This window comes from Mercurialis annua, linkage group LG1-X, assembly GCF_937616625.2.
Source record: "Mercurialis annua linkage group LG1-X, ddMerAnnu1.2, whole genome shotgun sequence".
NCBI classification, from domain to species: Eukaryota; Viridiplantae; Streptophyta; class Magnoliopsida; order Malpighiales; family Euphorbiaceae; genus Mercurialis; species Mercurialis annua.
The window spans coordinates 12,729,437-12,749,546 of NC_065570.1; the positions used below are offsets into that span (position 1 = coordinate 12,729,437).

General features: G+C 31.2%; 2 protein-coding genes across 4 annotated transcripts; one reads left to right on the top strand and one right to left on the bottom strand.

The window, feature by feature from the left end:
- Window positions 1-5,034: 5,034 nt before the first annotated feature.
- On the top strand, window positions 5,035-9,086 carry LOC126662075 (phosphoglycolate phosphatase 2). Its single transcript, XM_050355965.2, has 11 exons — window positions 5,035-5,226; window positions 5,323-5,390; window positions 5,673-5,765; window positions 5,879-5,950; window positions 6,052-6,123; window positions 6,559-6,618; window positions 6,718-6,770; window positions 7,266-7,363; window positions 7,429-7,528; window positions 8,051-8,154; window positions 8,853-9,086. The coding sequence occupies exons 1-11, from the start codon at window positions 5,133-5,135 to the stop codon at window positions 8,951-8,953; spliced, it is 915 nt and encodes a 304-aa protein (XP_050211922.1). The 5' UTR covers window positions 5,035-5,132; the 3' UTR covers window positions 8,954-9,086.
- A 41-nt stretch (window positions 9,087-9,127) lies between these two features.
- Window positions 9,128-13,309, bottom strand: LOC126662061 (oligopeptide transporter 1-like). Of its 3 annotated transcripts, none has more exons than XM_050355959.2 (7): window positions 13,165-13,309; window positions 12,775-12,954; window positions 11,900-12,339; window positions 11,723-11,820; window positions 10,949-11,521; window positions 9,999-10,440; window positions 9,128-9,844 (listed from the first exon to the last, which is right to left on the bottom strand). In XM_050355959.2, the coding sequence occupies exons 2-7, from the start codon at window positions 12,836-12,838 to the stop codon at window positions 9,224-9,226; spliced, it is 2,238 nt and encodes a 745-aa protein (XP_050211916.1). In that variant the 5' UTR covers window positions 12,839-12,954; window positions 13,165-13,309; the 3' UTR covers window positions 9,128-9,223. The 3 variants fall into 3 exon arrangements, with proteins under 3 accessions (XP_050211916.1, XP_050211911.1, XP_050211905.1); XM_050355954.2 differs by having other exon boundaries at window positions 12,775-12,989; XM_050355948.2 differs by having other exon boundaries at window positions 12,775-13,309.
- Window positions 13,310-20,110: the final 6,801 nt, after the last annotated feature.

The window sequence follows — 20,110 nt, forward strand, 5'->3', positions numbered from 1 at the left end:
GCTCTACATACAAGAATGTTGTCCGATCTGTCCTTCAGCCATAACTGGAATGTCATGAATCTCCTTCCAACACCTTGTTGTTTTACTACCTCCTTTGGTTTGTGAAAAGCAAGAAATGCTCTTATTTAAAAAAAAGTACATGGACAGTGGATGAATTTGTAACGAATGCCCTCAATCTCTTTCAAGAATTTGAGGCAGCCAAGGTTTCTTTGGATCATGACCAAACCTTGGCCATTAATCATTACATCCCTTCCATTCCTCTCCCAAATTAAACCTGTGTGGAGGATCAAAGGCATCCAGTCATCATTCAATATGATGCGGGTACATCTACCCAACAGAAATTTAGCTCTGTGGTTGGAGTGGCAAAATATTGCAATGGGAGGCTATTGGGTCATTTTTCTGCAATTTTCAGACACATTTAGCACCCTAGTATTATGGAATTCCTTGCTTTAAAGGAAGTTATGCTCTAGAGTCTAAACAACAATTGAAAAAAATTTAGATTCGAAGGTATGTCATTCTGGTATCTCAAGCAATTAACTCAGGTGTTGTTTCCTCAGTTTCTAGCTGGGGTATCTGTCAAGATATTTGGCAAATTTTAAAATCCTTTGACATTTGTAGCTTTTACCACATCAAAAGGGAAGACAACCGAAGGCTCATGATCTGGCTCAAGTAGCAAAGGCTAGATTTGCTCTTTGGACGCATCTCGATTTGTAATAAGTGATTGTCTAATATGTTTGCTATCATTGGAAAAAAAATGATAATAAAAATGTCAACTAGTCAATAACAAAAATAATAAATTTAATATATGATCAAATATGATTGACCTAATCAGAGACGGATACACTAAAGATTAAAGGGGTCACTGGACCCATCTGAATCACAAAAAAATTGAAGACCATTTACGCATTAACATGAACAAAATTGAACATCAATTAAAATGCAGTATTAACAGTGTATATTACAATAATGAACCCATTAATTTTTCATTGTCCTTTATAGATTATTAAAAATTATCCACCAAATTGTTTTTATTAATCCAACATTCATATAGTAATTAAACTTAATTATTTGTTAATTGTGCTTTGTTTATTAATTTTTCTTATTTTATTATAAAGATGTTTTATTTATATGTTATTTTTATGATTTTTATGGTTAATTGCAAATTAAATCACAAATTTTAGCGTAATTTGCAATGACAACATAAACTTTAAAACTTGGCAATGTCAGATACCAACTTTCACTTTTTGGGAAATCAAAACACCGTTCATTTTTGTATACAAATCTGCTGAGTTGGAAGCCAGTATTGCCACATAGGCTGACACGTTGAAAATAAACGGTGTTTCTATTTGTCAAAAAGTAAAAGTTGATGTCTGTTTTTGCCAAAATTCTAAAGTTAGTGTTGTAATTGCAAATTACGCTAAAATTCGTGATTTAATTTGCAATATGTCAAATTACGCGGCAAATGCTGAAATCCAATGTGTCGGTATCCATGGAAATTCCGGCTTCAAACTCAGTAAAAATGTCCCGAAAATTAGCGGTGTATTGTATTTGCCAAAATGATAAAGTTGGTTGATGACATTGCCAAATTTGAAAATTTATGTTGTAATTGCAAATTAGACCAAAGTTGGTGAATTTATTTGCAATTAACCCACTTTTTATAAACATGAAACGATTTATTAAAAAATAACAAGTGTTAAAGAGAAATCAATGTTATTAAATTAATTTTTTGTCAAATACCATTCGATAAAGTTAATATTGAGGTTAAATCTACTCAACGATTTATTACTACGATCTAATATAATAAGTTATCAACACAAGTTTATTAAAAATTCATTATTTATTTAATATGATAGCTACAATTTTTTCAATTAAGTTATCATTACTCCTACCTATTGCAATGATATTAGTTTAACGTGCTTCTTTCACAATAAATTTATTAAAAATTTATTGTGTAGTCAGAATAGAGATGAACTTTTAAATAATTATCTGGTCATTTATATCAGAAAATTATATCAATGAAGATTAAGAATAAAACTAGCGATTGCGAAAGCAATTTTTTTTTTAAAAAAAATTCATTTTTATAAAATATTAATAAATTATATTACTTTTGTTTAAAAGTATATATTATATTTAAATTTTAAATCCGGACCCTTTTAAGAAAAAATTCTGTATCCGTAATTGGATCTAATGCATATCATTAATCGTTGCTATGGTAAAATAAAATCATGATGTTTTGAATAAAATAAAATCTATTTAATCTATAGATATAAGTCATTGTTTTACCTCTATTTTCAACTGATATTGATCGGTTGAAGTCGATTATTCAGGGTTTAGCATCTTGGACAAAGTAAAATAAGAGACTTTCTTCACATTCAAAATAAAAAAGAGTACACTTTCTAATGGGAGCTTGGTCATTTTTTTCTACTACTCTTTACGCCATTAGGTGTGGGCAAAATTTTAGTCAAATAAATTGACTTTACTGAATTTATTGATTTCAGTCAATTCATTTTGATTAGTTTTTGGAATTCTTCTAATTCAGTTCAATTTATTTGATTATTTTTCATGGTAAATTTATTTGATTAATTTTTGTTTGGTTTAGTTGAATGATTCGAAATTTAATCAAATAAATTGAACACCGGTGCAATTTTTCAAAGAAAACACAACCACGGACAAATATGTCAAAAAAATAAAAGTTAAGGTTAAATATGCCAAGAAAAAAAGGATTACGCCAATACAAAAAAAACGCGAAAGTTGTTGGTTTTTGGTGAAATTAAGCCAAGCTTTTACACATGCGCACTGTTCGTCAAGTCATTTGATTGTGTATTATCCTGTATCTTTGTTATGTAAGAATCTGACGTACAATGACGGACCCAGAAATATTTTATAAGGTGGTCAAGGTTGTATTAAAAGTTTATAAGATGGACAAAACTAAAAAAATATAAAATTTAAGGTGGGCAGATGAATAGGTCGTGAAGATCTTGGATAAAGGTAAAAAAGGGAAAACAAAAGGGTAAAAGGGAAAAAAGAAAATGTTATAAATAGAAATAAAATAACTGCAAAAAAGAAAGAAGGAAGGAGTTCTCTCGAACACTTTGTAACTTGTTTAGGTTTGGTTAAACAAAACTCTGAAAACCAAAACAAGTTACAAAATGCACGAGAGGCACTCCGAGACGAAAGAAAACGTGGATAGAAGGGTCGTTCCGGCCACTTTCGTAGCTTGCTTTGGTTTAATTCACACAGAAACGCAGAACCAAATCACGCTACGAAAATGGATGAAACAAACCACAAAGAACAGACAAACCCTCAAAAACCAGGTAATTATATGGCACAAACTTAAGAGACAGCACCAAACAAATAAGGAACGACAAGAAAATAATGATACGGTGAAGAGAAAGAAGGAACTACCAGAACTAGAAAGGTGCGATGAATAAATCGAGGTATAAATACTTAGTCAACGCAAGACAAAGGGGGAGAGATTAATGATGGAATAAGCATAAAACGAGATAGTGGAAGTAGCACAAGGAAATCCCACATCAGCCACGAGAAAGCTGATACGCTGAAAACACTATAAATAGGACACGAACCCATATGCCCGAGGTACGACTAATCATAACCAATATATACATTACTTACTAAAAACAACCAACTGACTAGAGTTTCAGAGCGGTCACGGGGTTTGGAGACCTGTCTTAACCGATCCTCTTTTTGTCATCCACTTTGCAGGGTTGAACACGCACGTCCAACATCCGGATCCATCAAGTACATTATGTTTGACATTACACTTTAGGCGAGTCTTAGTTCAAATTACGTTTAAACCAAATTGACATAGGATTATGGTCGATAAGGTTATTTATGCAACCCAATTTCAAAAAGTAGGCACGCTTGCAATTGAAAATTTGAAAGAGCTTATGTACTAATAGTTTGAAAAATTAGATAGAGGGTGTAATTTCCTCAATTTTAATGGGTTAAATGAGACCGAAATATCATAAAGGGGCTTAATTGAACCCCGTTATATATCATAGGAGCATTTTTGTCGCTTTTTCGTACTTTTGAAAAAAGTGAAAAATCAAATGTCTGATTTGAAAATCTAGCAATAATACAGGATCCAAAATATGCCTTGACTCTATTATTAGTGATGAAAAGTGGCTTACATCTATACTATATATAAAAGCACGGATGGGGGGGGACAGACAAATTTACTAAATAATCCTTTTCAGTTTACTACTAAATAAAGGTTTTATGGTTATTAACTAATTAGTTATTTAATTAATCACTATTGTAATAAAAGTCCTAATTAGAATAGGTAGCTAAATTATCTCCAATTTAATTTTTGTATGTAAAAAATAACTAAATTGTCTCCAAATTAGTAGGGAATACCTATCTTTTAGTTTAATTGAATTACAAAATTAAAATACTATATTTGATTAATATAATATTATTCAAGTCTTATTATTTTTAAAGATATTATTAATAAAATTAAATTAATTATTTAATTATGATTATTATAAACCAAAAGAAGAATAAATTCAGTATGAAAAAAAAATTAATAACTGAATATATTATATTTTTTCTTATAAAAATTATTAACTAATTAAATATTAATTATAAATAAAAAATTGATATAATTATAATAAATTTACTAATATGTTCATTGACAAGTTACGTTACGAGTCACGTGCATAGCATGTAATGCAAAACTAGTATAAAAAGAGAGGCTAAAGCCATTTAAAAGCCTTTGTATTCATCATTTTTATTTAAACAGCCCTTATACTATTTTTTTTAATTCTTTAGATCTTTCTACTTACTTAATTTTTGATTTTTAGGTCCTTTTTTAGTTTTCTCCAATCCCTCTACTTACAATTTTTTTATTTCTTCAGTCCTTCAAAAGAACCTGAAAATCGGAATTTTGCTAAGTACATGGATTTGAAAAACAAAAAAATAGTATAAGGGTTTTTTTTAAAAAATAATATAGTACAAGGACCTTTAGATGAATTCAGCCTAAAAAAACTCCAAAAAAGTGAACTAAACCAGCCAATCATTTAAAGCTTAGCATCTGTAATAAAGCAGCCAATGTACAATCTTTCACAAGCAAACAAACTCTTTTTGAAAAACAGTTGAGAGGGAGAGAGACGATGAACTCTGACAAAAGGGTCCCTCAGTTTCTGTCATCCGACAATGTTAAGCTTCTCTTTGACTCTGTTGAGGCCTTTCTTTTTGATTGTGATGGTTTGTACTTTAAAAATCTTCAGTTTTCCAAGTAATAAAATGTGGGTTATGATTATTTTATGGTGTTGAATGTTTATTTGTTGGCCGTGAATTTAGGTGTGATATGGAAAGGTGATACACTTATTGATGGTGTTTCTCAAACTCTTCAACTACTTAGATCCAAGGTAGATGTTTATCTTTATATTTTTTGCTTCACATAATTTTTGATTTTTTCCTGCAAAAACGATATCGTTTTGGCCGTTTTAAATGACCAAAACGGCTTCGTATAAGGCATTTAGACTAAATGCCACAAAAATAAAAGGTGGGGGCTTTCTTGTGTGGTGTCATGTTCGATAGAATGTGGTTAAATCGAAAAAAACGCGAAAGGTGGGAATATTTTATGACAATAATCCTTTTTAAATCTATATGTTAGTGAATGTAAATTTAATATTTTGAATTGAAATCAGGGAAAGAAGCTGGTTTTTGTGACGAACAATTCCTCAAAATCAAGAAAGCAATATGCTAAGAAGTTCCATTCCCTTGGAATTTCAGTTAGTGAGGTTTGTTTTTTTGCTTGCTTATTTGTTTTCTTAATGGAATTTCAGTAACCATTTATAATTCATTTACTTCTGTACTATGAACTGAATGTGTGTTTGTTTATCAATTGTTGTAGGATGAGATATTTTCGTCATCTTTCGCGGCTGCTATGTACCTGAAGGTCAATAACTTTCCTAGAGAAAAGAAGGTTAGTTCTTCTTCTTTTGATTATCCTTTTGTCTGTTGTCTTTATTCATACGAATTATATGTACATTAAATCTTTTGGTTGAGTAGTTTTGCTTTTCGTAGGTATATGTGATCGGTGGGGAAGGTATAATAGAAGAGCTGCAGCTTGCTGGATACACAGGTCTTGGTGGCCCGGTATGTCTTTCCCAATTTTCATATTTTGTTGTTTCCTTTTATTTATTTGTTTATACTTTTGGAATGAACAAACTGATAAGTGATTGGTTACTCGGTTTGTAGTCCTCTATTTCATTTTCCCTCCCTCTAGAGTTCATAGAGGAATTGATGCACGTTCTACGATCTCTTGTGATCTACTTAGATGTTTAATTGCGAAAAATCTTTACATGAAACTACTAATTTGTTTGGTTTTTACTAAAATTGGAACTTTTGCGAATTAAGGATATAAAAATACAAGGTATAATATATGAACTCGTATGATGTGAATTCTTTGTCTATTTGGAGAAAAAAGGGAGCTATGCTAGTTTAACAGAAAATATATGTTGCTGCTCTTAATCCAAGTCTTCAAGTTAAAATTGATACAACATGTGACCTTATTGTAACAATTTATTGCAGGAAGATGGTGAAAAAAGAGTAGAACTGCAATCAAATTCCTTTTTTGAGCATGATAAGAGTGTAAAGTAACACATTCTCCACAATTTATTTGAAGATCTTACTTCTCCATTTATTACCTTGTCCTGCTTGAGATTTACAGTCGTACACCCCTTACCCCAGGTTGGAGCAGTTGTTGTTGGAATGGATCCGCGTATCAACTACTACAAACTTCAGTAAGAAAATTTAAATTTTTTGTTCCTTTGCTCATCATTTTCAGTCTTCTTTGTTTCCATTTAATTATTTTGCTTCTGCAATTATGTCATGTTCTTCTTCCCTAAGTCTTACTTTAGTAGTCTTTTTTTAATAACGCCTCATGGAATGTTTCTATAAATACTTCAGTTCATAAGGGTATTTATAAATCCATCTGTATCGTCTTGCTAATTGTAATCAAGGTGCTATAGCATCCCCATTTCTGCTACTGGCATGTATTTTTTGAAGGAAATTCGGGATGCTTAATGTTTCTACTGAAAGAGTTTAGACATTTTTCAAATTTGTAGTGGCACATTGATTTGTTTGGAAGATAATGATTTGAAATGATAGAGCAAATCCACTTTCTAACGACATGCTAATATAACTAAAATATATTAAACATCAAGCTTCTTAGTTAACGAGTTGTGAAGAATGATAAAATTATGCATTTCAGATCTAAGTTTATTTCTTTATGTTAGATATGGAACACTTTGCATACGACAGAATCCGGGGTGTCTCTTTATTGCAACCAATCGAGATTCAGTGGGAAATATGACTGATTTACAAGAGTGGCCTGGTGAGAAAGCTACGCTTACTTGTATAGTAATTGCTCAATAGTTTGGCATAACATTTTTCTTTCAGGCGCTGGTTGTATGGTTGCTGCCATCTGCGGTTCAACTGAGCAAGAGCCTATTGTAGTTGGAAAGCCATCAACTTTCATGATGAACTTTTTATTGCAAAAGTAAGTTAATTTCTTTCTGCTCCTAGTTTATTAATGGGAGTGGATGCATGAAAGCAAGGTGCACTATTCTTCTTATAGACAGCTCTAGTCTATATTACTCGGAAACGAAAATGCTAATACGAAAAACGGAAAAACGATCGATAAACTATAAATATAAAGTTTCGGATTTTCTTAAAGTGTTTCTAGAAACGGAAACGAAATACCGAAACATAAGACTTGATAAGTTTTCGTGCAACATAAATTCTAGTTAATGGATGTATTCTTTCAGTTTCTGCTATCTCGGGTTCATCTAATAAATGAAAAGACTCGAACATAGTATTATGCAGTTGCATTTTCCTCGTACTACTCCCTCTGCTTTTTATTCACAAATATCTATGTCTCTGCTGAAATGTATTAAAGTCTAGAAATGCTAATTGAGTTTTCATTTTAAAATGCAGTTTGATAGTTCCTGTGATGCCATAGTCTTAACAAAGATAATTTATTATGACATCTGCGTGGCGTTAATATGATATTTTTTGGCAGATTCGATGTGAGTACCTCCAAAATGTGTATGGTGGGTGATAGACTGGACACTGACATTTTATTTGGACAAAATGCTGGCTGCAAAACTCTGCTTGTTCTTTCAGGTGCATTTGTTTTTTCTCTTGGGTTACTCCAACTCCAATTCACATTCTCTTGTTAACTCTTAAATAATTGTCCTTTCCTTGTTGAATTGTTGGCCATAGAAGTATATTGAAGTCGAGTCGAGACACTGTCAAGTGTCTACCCCAAACTCAACTCTAAAATTCGAAATGCTATTCAAATTCGACTGCGTTTTATTTTGAGCAAAGGGTCAATCCAGTCCCTCAATTTGTGAATTCAGGGTTAAAGAACTCATTTTCAGCCATTTTGATCAATTAAGAATAATACTTTCTATTTTTTGATACAAAATTGTACAACATGAACAAGTTTAGGCATCGGAATAATCCAATTTCTTCCTAAATTCACCTAAACATAGAGAATATGATCCTTAATTGACCAAAAAACGAGAATATTGTCCTTAATTGATCAAAATGGCTGAAAGTGAGTTATTCGACCCTGGGTCATAAGTCCAGGGAGGGACCGGGTTGATCCTTTACTAGTTTTGTTTTAGGAGCTTGAATTCAAACTCAATAGAATATTTGAGAATCGAGTAATATAATGCTGATTTCAAGTATTTATGAATTAATCCCGAGTAAATGGGGAGTCGACTCAAACTCATTACACCCCCAGTTGGCCAGTAAATGGCAAGTATAGATGAGAAAAGGATATAGAAACGGTAACTGTAAAAGTGGTGCAATTGCAGGTGTGACAAATCAATCCACACTTGAAGATCCAAAGAACAATATCCAGCCAGATTATTATACAAACAAGGTGTCCGACTTCCTCCACTTATTGGAATCATAGTCTCATTATTTTAGTCATTGATCATATGTCATACATTTGACGGTACCAATTGCAAATTTACTACTTTTGTGTATCAAAAACTTGTCGATCAAGAATTAGTAGACGATTGTTTATTTATCAAGCATTTCATAAATAGCTCGAGTTTTTTAAGTATTTAAAGCACGCTGCAAATAGTATGGTTCATGTTCTTGCTGGGTCTTCTGTTTTGTCATAGATTAAGAAGTGAAAAGTACAACATTTAGGACAGGAAACATAAACTTGTAAGAGAGATTACAAAACAGGACAACCATCAACAACAATGCCAGGAGCAGTAGGACAAGTAGCCAAAGGACAGTGATCACTCAATTCCAAACCCCACCAAGTTGGTCCATTAATATCACTAATCTGCAAACTAAAATAACAAAGAATTGCCAAAAATGCCACTCCAGCATCTAATCCAGCTGATAACACATAGTTATGCCTTGCCCACCACTTCTTATATCTCTTATACACCACAAAATTGAAAAATATACCCACTGTGAACCAACTTATATAGTTCACAGCTCGAGCCGGCGGCATTGCTCCGGTGCCACCTATGATCACCGGAAAATTGATCAGTCTTATCCATTTCTGTTTTGGGAATATTCGAGTGAATATCCACACGATCATTGGTCCCACGAGGCCGACGAGGAAGAAGTAGTTCATTTTTGCATAGAGGCCTAGTCGTCCGAACATTCGTAACGGTCCGACTAATCCCCAGATGATGGAGGCATTGTAGAAAACATCGTCTCCAGGACATGTCCAAGGACTTCCGTCTGGTAACTTGTCGGGATGGCAGATGTTCTCTATTGAAGTGAGTAGCCACCAAGCAGTTCCAAAGTAGGTTGAGGATGCAATTATAGTTCCTACTAACTTTGTTTTGAACATCAAATATATGTTAGTGTTCATTTTATGAAAAAAAGAAAATTTGCTATTTTGAGCAGCCGATTTGTCAAAAAATTATAAATAATAGTCCGAAGAATCCAAACATTTTCTCCTTGCAAATCTATGGAAGTTGAGAGCATACCTGGACAAGAAACATTGACTTGGGAGGAATTTTCATGTAATGACCAAGCTTGAAGTCGGAAACGAACATCAGGGCCTGTGACATGCTTATGTATCCGTACGTCTTGAACGCCACATTGGCTAAAGGTTTGCCAGGGTACAAGTAACCGATTATAAGCTCAGTTATCACATTCAGTCCTGGTTGCTGATTTGTAGTAGCTTGAATTATGCCGATCGGAAGGGTAAAGAAGAAAGCAAGGCTGACAGCCAGCAATACACCCCAGTAAGGAAGCTGTAATTGTCCTCCAAAGCCTTCACAAGCAAAAATGGCCAGTCCTACTACAACTATCAAGATAGTATAAAACCACCATTGCGGAACAACTTCGTAATTTTTCTTCATTATTCTTGTATGTACATCACCGTACTTGTCCGTAAATGCTGCTTTTGTTTGCTGCCAAATTGATCTGGAGAACCACAAGACATTTTTGGTGAGAAAATGGTTTAAAACTTTTCGGGTTACCCAACTATACACTTTTAACGAAACGGTTAACCAGCTAGTTTCGTTTATAACATTTTGATAACCAAACTAATAATTATCAGAAACGGAAGGTTATCCGCTCATTTTATTTGAACTTTTTGCTTATGTGCATGGCTGCCGACTTTTTTCCTTCCTTTCCGGCTTTCATTTCATCTTACACATCAGTATTAATATGTCAAATACTTCATACCCGAACGATAAGTTATATGTACAGATTTTCATCTGAGATGAGCGTGTAACCTTCCGTTACCAAAAAATATCAGTTGGATTATCAAAATGTTACAAATGAAATGTTGGTAACCGTTTTGTTGAAGTGCATAGTTCAATATCCACAAACGTTTTTAACAAAATGATTGCATATTTAGATCATTAGGCCTGTAACTAGTGAACATCTTACTATGAAAGCAAACATGGTCGGAATTTAAGGTACGTACCTTCCATGGAAAATTGCAACATGAGACAATGTAGCAGCTAATAGTGCAAAGCTGAGACCATAAGTGTATACAAAAAATATACTCAGATTGACTTTGCTATAGCCATTATATGCATCTTCTATGAATGAGAAGTTTGTTTGATTAATAATTAACGAAACATCATAAGGTTGTCCCATGGAATTGAACACATGTGGTGAGAAAATTGGGAAACGTTTCGCTCCATATGCATTTGTCCAGTAAGCTGTAGGGATAATAACGTAGAGGATAATGATGAATCCGGCTAACAGGTTCATCACAGCAAATCCTGGTGTGGCTAATGGTGAACCGAGGAAGCTCGATATGGTTGACCAATCGAAACCGAACGATCCAATTCCGAGTCCATGGAGACCGGAACCTATTTGTTGGGCTGTAATGGAATCCTTGTATATCCAACAGATGAAGGACAGAGCGGTTATAGATTGAAAGAGATAGTTCGGAATGATATAGTATGCAAAGCTCGATACGAGGACTACAACGAAGAATTGCAGCCTTGTTAAGCCTCTTTTAGGCCTTTTCTCATCTTCATGTAATGCCCTGTAAGGTTCAAAGATAATTTGATACTTAAATTAAAAACTGTGAAATGACATTTTTAACACTAATATAGGTTATATATATAAAGTTTCAGGGTTTCAGAAGCGTTTCGGTAAATAAAAACAAAATGCTGAAACGTAGAATTCTCAAAAATTTCCATATAAAATAGCTTGACAATTCAGAGTATAGGGTCTGAGTGAGCACCGAAAGAGCGAAACTTGAACGAGATTTACAGGCCACCACATGTAAGGCGAATCGACAAGATATTTTCTGAAAACTCCGGCCCAACCATATCCAAGCATCTGAATCGAATCGACAAATTTAATTAATCAACTACATAATAAGAAAAGAACATTGAAAGAGCAATAATTAACAACTGACCTGGGTAGTTTGTGTTAACAGCAAAGCTGCTACTGGATGAATGTCCCTATAATAAAACGCTTTAACAATGGTAATTATATTCACTGCATAAACATTGTTTGATCCTGCATTCGCAAATATGGTGATAAGAACATGTTCTTTCAAGTTAAACGGGCCTGGATTCAAAGAAAACGACCATTTGGTCCCTGGAACTCGAATTAATTTGTTCGGTAAATACGCTGCCATTAACTTGGCGACTGGGAGTACCACAATCTGAGCTGCAACCGATGAAATGTAAATTGGATTCTGGCGAAAAACGAAGAACTGATTCAAGAAAGCGAGAAGAGCACAAGAAATGATCCCTAGAAACCATGTTCTGAATGTCAAGCAAGGCAGAGTTGGATCATCTGTTATAGGAACTGTGAGCCGTACTTGCTCGATTGGCGAATCGTTTACCTCTTCTGCATATGTTTCATTCAATAAAAATACTAGTCATTAACTTGGAATTCCTAATCACGAGTTGATTTTCATGGCATGGCAGCAACTTGAATTTATCGGATACACTTCTTAAAGAATTGGACAGTCTGGTCCATTATTTTTGTAGATTTGGCCAATTATATCCAAACTCAAATTTAATCAAAGTTATGGAGTTTCTCTCCTAGTTTGACCGATAAATAACCACGTAAGTAATCCATGTCGGACCAAACAGACTCGGAATATATATGTTCAAATAAGTTATAGACATACAGTTCGTTTATGGAAACATAAGCGAAAACATAAGACTCGTAAAGTTTCCATGCAGTACGTATAAATTTCATGTTTAAGGATATTATTTAAACCTTCAAGCTATGGTTTTGTTATCTTTCTGCCATGAAAAAATATAATAACTGAAATACCTGTCTCGAGCTTTTTGACATCATTATTGTCATGAATCCCATTCGTTTCCGGTACAGATTCCATGCTCCGTTACCTGAACCTTTCGGACAAGATTCAGGCTAAACTTCTATATATATGTTATAAACAACAGAAATTCGGACATGGGTTAAGAATTTTGCTATTTGTAATCTTGCTTCTGCCTGCATTACCATTTGTTTGCATTATTATAAGAGTCCTGAAGTAAGTACAAGAAGAGTAAGTTAAAACTGATACTTTGGAACCTCAAGTAATTACAGTTGGCGGGAACAAACAGGATTGGTTGTTCCTAATTTTCTTGTACAGTTGATGCTAACAAACAGCTAATAGGATTATAAAACTACTATAGTTTATGTATTGGAAACAACACTTACACATCAATTGTTCCTTTCTTCTAGCTTTAATTATTTAACAGGCCACTAATTCTTTGTTTTAAATCTTGAATTTTGCTACATCATCCTCTCAATTTCATGATAGAACATCTCATTTATTGTCATATAAAAAGGACAAAACATGTTTCAAAGAATATTGAAACACTTGGCCTCAAATATTCTATCCAATCCTATCTTTTCTTAGGCTCAACTCTTTTAAAATAGTCCAAATGACAAAAAAAAGGACAAACTTTTATGAAAGTTTCATATAAAAGTTCAAATCTTTCAAATTTATTCAATTTATCTTGAAACGAATGATTTAGTTTCAATAATGTCAAACTATGTAATTTTACTCATGTGAGCCCTATGTGGCACTGATCTGACAATACACACATAAGCAAAATTATGTAGTTAGATATAATTGAAACGAAATCATACGTATCAGGACAAATTGATAAAATTGAAAGATTTGGACTTTGTGAAACTTTCATGAAAAATTTATCTGTTTTTAGTCATTTGGCTTTTAAAATATTAGTGTCGCTTTTCGTGTGTTCACACATGATTCATCGCATGACTCGTCAAATAATGATAATTATATTTCATGGATTAAGGTAATTATATTTTTATTTAATTAAAATGTTACAAATTCTATAATATATTTACTTTGTATTAGAAACATAAATATTTTGTTAATTTTAAACTTTATATCCCTTTAGTCATATACCAAGCAATATTATAAAATATATAATATATAAAATCTTCATTGAATTCGGAATATGGCAATATACCTGATGGACACCCAGTTTCACATAAACGCTATACGCCGAGTTCAGTAAGGATTCGCCCACCGAGGCGGACCTCAGGACTCGCCAAAGAATAATATCTAAAGACAAAACTAGATCGAGTCCTATAAGACTCGTTCAGATAAAGAAAAATCTTTTGGGATTCGCTTAAACGAGTAAAGGATTGAATCCCGTTGATATCCAATTTTATCTGGTCAAATACGAATAAAAAAAATTAAATAAATATAATAAATATATTGGTGTTTCAACATTTAACCATTTTTTATGAATTGATATGTTTATTATAAGCTAATTTAGTATTTCAAAATTTAAAGAATCAATATGCTTAGCGATTATCTTTTGTTTATGTATGGAGGTAGAAGCTCTAAAAACTTTTGAGAAAGCAAAAGTATAGAGAAAATGTCACCATATACCCCAAAATCTGAAAAGTTTATGTTAGTGACCCATCATAATATTTTTAGCAAAAATCTCTTTTTTTTAATGTTCCATTTTCAGCTCTACCCTTTTTATTTGTAAGTTACTTAACTAACCCTGCTCTATAGTTGCTGCTCCACAATTACTATTGTGTACTTCACACACTCAATTCCCCATCCCCTCCCCCCTTCCCAAGTTTCTCTTCTCCTATACGTTTTTTTCTTCACTTTTTCTCCATCACTTTATGGCAAGCTTGGTCTGATCGTAATTGTTGATGGTGATATTGTTGCCAATTAACCACCGGCGATCTAATTTCTTTTTGACCGGAACTTCATCAATTTGCTGGTCACTAATATTTAAAAGCTAGAAATAAAAAGTTCTTAAAATATTTAGATCTGCGCTTCAATAATTTTGAAGGTCTGTTTCTTTTAATTTGTTTGCCTCTGTTATTGTTTTTGGTAATGATAGTGATTGTGGCAAAGTAAGAATTTTGTCAAACAAAGAAAAATAGTTGTAGATTTGAGCATTAAAAGTGATATAAATTTCAAATTAAATATTGAATAAAGACAATCTGTAGTGGAAATGAAGATGATAATGATTTGAAATTTGACAATCTGCAGTGGAATGGATCAAATTTGGGTGAGTAATTTTACTTGGAATTTGATTATATGCTGGTTTGGTAGATGGAAACCACATGAAAAGAAGAAATGATAGTGGCTTAAAGATTGATGTGGAAGGTAGCAGTGGAGATGGAGATGAGGAAGAGAGCACAGATTTTTGGAGTTTTGGAGATGAAAAAATTAGGATAAATATTAAATTAATATTAAATTAAAAATAAGTAAACTCAATAAAAATCTTTGAAGATTTTTCAAGATGGACAATATAAATTTGATATATATTATTTAAATTTTTATTAAAGTAAAATCTAATTTAAATTTAAATAAATTTTTAATTCAGTACACTCTACTTTTAATTATTTTTATGCAAATAGTTATTATAACTTATTAATAAAATTTATCTTACAACTCTTTAAGGCATTTTATATAGAGAGAATTTTGAGATCTAGTGTAAGCACAAGTTAAATCACTCTTTTAATTGAAATATATTTGAAGTCTATAAAATCAAAAATTAACCTGATGTGAACCGGGTGTGAACTTATATCAACTGAATTACCTTAATTTAATTTTTAATAAAATTTGTCTTACTACTCTTTACAATCTTAACTGACATTTTATATCGAGAGAATTTTTAGATTTAGTGTAATATAATATTTCTTTTAAGTAAAATGTAGTTGACAGTTTATATAACCGCAAATCAACCTGATGTGAACCTTATACGAACCTATATCAACTGAACTACCGTAATTTACTTTTTAATAAAATTTATCTTACTTTCCTTTACAATTTTCGCTGACATTTTACATTGAGAGAATTTTGAGATTTAGTGTAATATGCAAATTAAATATCTTTGAAATAAAATGTATTTGACAGTCTATAAAACCGAAAATCAACCAGATGTAAACCTATATCAACTGAGATAGCTTAATTCAATTTTTAATAAAATTTGTCTTACTGCTCTTTACAATCTTAACTGACATTTTATATTAAGAGAATTTTGAGATTTAGTGTAATATACAAATTGAATATTTTTTTGAGTGACAGGTATTTGAAAGTTTATATAATCGGAAATCAACCTGATGTGAACCTTATGTGAACCTATATCAACTGAACTAGTTTAATTCAATTTTTAATAAAATTTAACTTACTGCTCTTTACAATCTTAACTCACATTTTATATTAAGCGAATTTTGAGATTTAGTGTAATATACAAATTGAATACATTTTTTTGAGCGACATGTATTTGACAGTATATATAAATCAACCTGATGTGAACCTATATCAATTGAATTACCTTAATTCAATTTTTAATAAAATTTGTCTTACTTCTCTTTACAATTTTAACTCACATTTTACATTGAGAGAATTTGAGATTTAGTGTAATATACAAATTGGATATCTCTTTTAAGTGAGATGTATTTGATAGTTTATAAAACCGAAAATCAACCTGATATGAACCTGATGTGAACCTATATAAATTGAACTACCTTAATTCAGTTTTTAATAAATATTGTTTTGCCGCTCTTTACAATATTAACTGAAATTTTATATAAAGATAATTTTGAGATTTTAGCGTAATTGAATATTTATTTTAAGTGAAATGTATTTAATAGTCTACAAAACCAAAAATTAACCTGATGTGAACCTTTATCAACTTAACTGCTTTAATTTAATTTTTAATAAAATTTATTTTACTACTCTTTACAATCTTATCTGACATTTTATATAAAAATAATTTTGAGATATAGTCTATCATAAAAATTGAACAATTGTTTTTAAATAAAATGTAATTGACAGTTTATAAAACTGAAAAACAATCTTATGTGAACTGTATGTAAACGTGAAATAATACCATATATTGGAATTTTTGGTACAGTACTTATAAACAAAATTGAATTTGATTTCAACTTCTGATTTCATAATTTGCCTTTAGGTTGGATCTGTAAAATTCCAACTTCTGATTTCATAATGACATTGACAAGAATGTTGATTTTTTTAGTTTTGGCTAAAATATCATTTTACACTATTTGGATCAAAAAGGTATTTTACCCATCATCTTCAACCTTCAACTTTTTTAACAGAAGATATTGTATAAAGAAAATAGGCCAATCTTACAACCTAAACAGCACAATTAAAAGCTAATAACCATGACTAAGCATCTACCTGTATAAGACTTTACAAAATTATACTAAAACATGACCCCCAATTTTAAACCACGAGAAATCCATTTTATTTGTGATTCTTAAAATTGATATTGAAGATGTAAAATATCAGCATAAATTTATCATCATCGGCGGTATTGGAGGCAGCGACGGCGGAGGATGATCATAATATTCGTCCGACACAATCTCAATAGAATCAGACCTTGTCATCGCCGATCACTTTGGATCTCTTAAGAACAACAAGAAAGGATCAATCTTTCGCAAGAGATTGCTAAGAAATCAACTTTCACGGTGATCAGAACACTTACACTGTGATGGAGTTTTGCCGGATTGGATAGTCTTCTTGCTATAAATTCTTCTTCTCTCGTACGGTAGGAAGAAGGAGGGTATAGTTGTCCAGTTGTATTATAATAACAACTAGTTTTGGGGTTTGAGAGATTTATGAAAAGTTTTTTCTTTTTTTGAGAGATTATTGTCAAATTAAAATTCTTGAGGTAAAAATAATAGAGAAGACCTCTTTTGAGGGATTTATGTAGATTACCCAAAAGCATACAAAATTGGATTTTGGAAATAATGTTTGTATATGCAATTCAAATGGATGGGCCATTGCTAAGCCCATACTTGCATAGGACACTCTTTTTTTCTTGGCCATTGGCTTTAGGCCTATTTTTAAAACGTAAACCTAGGGATGTCAAAATGGGTTATAACACGATAACACGATTCGGTTAATCCGTAAATTTGGCGAATCCGATTAAGGCTTAGCGGGTTCATGTCGAAAACGTGTCAACCCGTTTATGACACGAAATAAATGGGTCGTGTCACGGGTTGACTCGCGAATCTATCTAACCCACCTAACCCGTTTACAAATTTTATTATTTATAATAATATAGAAATAAAATAGTTATAATTATAAAAAAATATAAAATAATATTACTAAATTTTAATTGTATTAATATAAAAATAAAATTAATTATATTCAAATTTTATAATTTGAATATTAATTGATAAATTTGAGGTTAAAATTATATTTATATGGCTTAAAAAAAATCTTAAATGTTAAGTGGGTCGTGTTAGCCGTGTAATTGTGTTAATCGTGTTACCCATTTATTTTAACGTGTTAATCGTGTCGTGTCGTGTCACTCGTCTAAAATTCGTGTCGTGTTTTGAGAATTTTGACACGATTAGTTAAATGGGTCGTGTTCGTGTTGACCCTATTCGTGTCAACAGAGTGGGTCGATACGACACGAACACGACCCGCCAACCCATTTTGACACCCCTACGTAAACCCCATAAACTAATATCCGGGTAAATGGGATCGGGAATTCCCGATTTGATTTAAATTAATATTGTATTTAATTCAATAAATATTTAAATAACGCATAATAACATTAAAAATTATATATATAAAAATTTATATTATCTTTTCGGTAATTCATAATTCTGTGAAATTTATTTGATTTTTAGTCATTTTATGTCGTAAATTTAAATTAAATTTAATAAACATCATTTAAAATGTTTATCGCTTTTCAAATAAGATCGAACTACGCAGACTTTAATTTTGTCGAGCAGGTACGTAGGCATTTCAGATTTCATTCGAAATCAGGTCCACTTTACTTAAAAAATATTTTCATCAAAAATAAATTTTATTTATCTTCGATTCATATTTTCAAATTTTAAAATCGAAAATTTATTTTTAGATTTAATTCGAACTAGGGGACTTTAATCCCGTCAAGCGGGTATGTAGGCTTTTGGATCAATTTAAAAATCAAGTCCACTTCTTTTTGAAAATATTTTTATCTAAACTAATCGTTTTTTAAAGGGTGATTTATAAAAATACCTAAAAAACTATAAATATTTGTCAAAAATACCTCAAAAACTGAAAGTTTACAAACGTACTTAAAAATTAATTTTTTTTACTCCGCATTTTATTTTTTTACTCCGCAATTTCAAACAGTTTCTAAAAACACAAATTGAAACTGTTTTACAAAACGTTTCAAATTTAGTTTCTAATAGAATTTCAAAGACAGTTTCTAATTGGATTTCAAACGGTTTATAATGGTTTCTTAAAAAATAAGTTTAAATTGTTTTACAAAACGTTTCAAATACAGTTTCTAATAGAGTTTCAAACGGTTTCAAAAAATAAAATAAAATTTGAAACTGTTTTATAAACTGTTTCAAAGACGGTTTCTAATTAGATTTTAAGCGGTTTATAACGATTTTTTAAAAAATAATTTGAAACCGTTTTAAAAAACTGTTTCAATTACTGTTTCAAATTTTTTTAAATTGACATCCTTGAAACAGTTTATAATACAGTTTCAAACAGTTTAAAAAAATAGAGTATTTTTACAGATTTTTTCAGAGTACCAAAAACATTTCGGAGACAATAAATTTTCGAAAAAAAGGTAAAAAAATAATTTTTCAAAAAATGAAGTATCTTTGCAAATATTTTTAAAAAAGAAGTTTTTTGTGCAAATTTTTCTTTTTTAAATTCTTAAAATATAATTAGAGATCGATATCGTTTATTTCTAAAATTTACGCTTTTAATTTTAAAATAATCTATTTTATTTAATAGTTTCCATCAAATCAAAAATCGTCTTTTCAAATTCCATCGAATTACGAGGACTTTGATCCCATCAAGCGGGTACGTAGGTTTTTTGATAGAAAATCAAAATCAAGACCACTTTTTTTAAAAAAAAATATTTGCTGATTTTATTTAAAAATTACTTTTATTTAAACATATTTTAATTTAATTGATTGTTTATTTTTTAAATATTAAATTTGAGATCGATTCCATTTATTTCATAAAAATGTTTTTCTTTCAAATTAATCTTTTTAAACTTTCAAAAATTAAATTTATCTTTTTAAAGTCCAATTGAACTATGTGGATTTTGATCCCTTTCCACAGATACGTAGATAGTCGGAATTTTAATCTCCGGTTCAAGTCCAATATTTT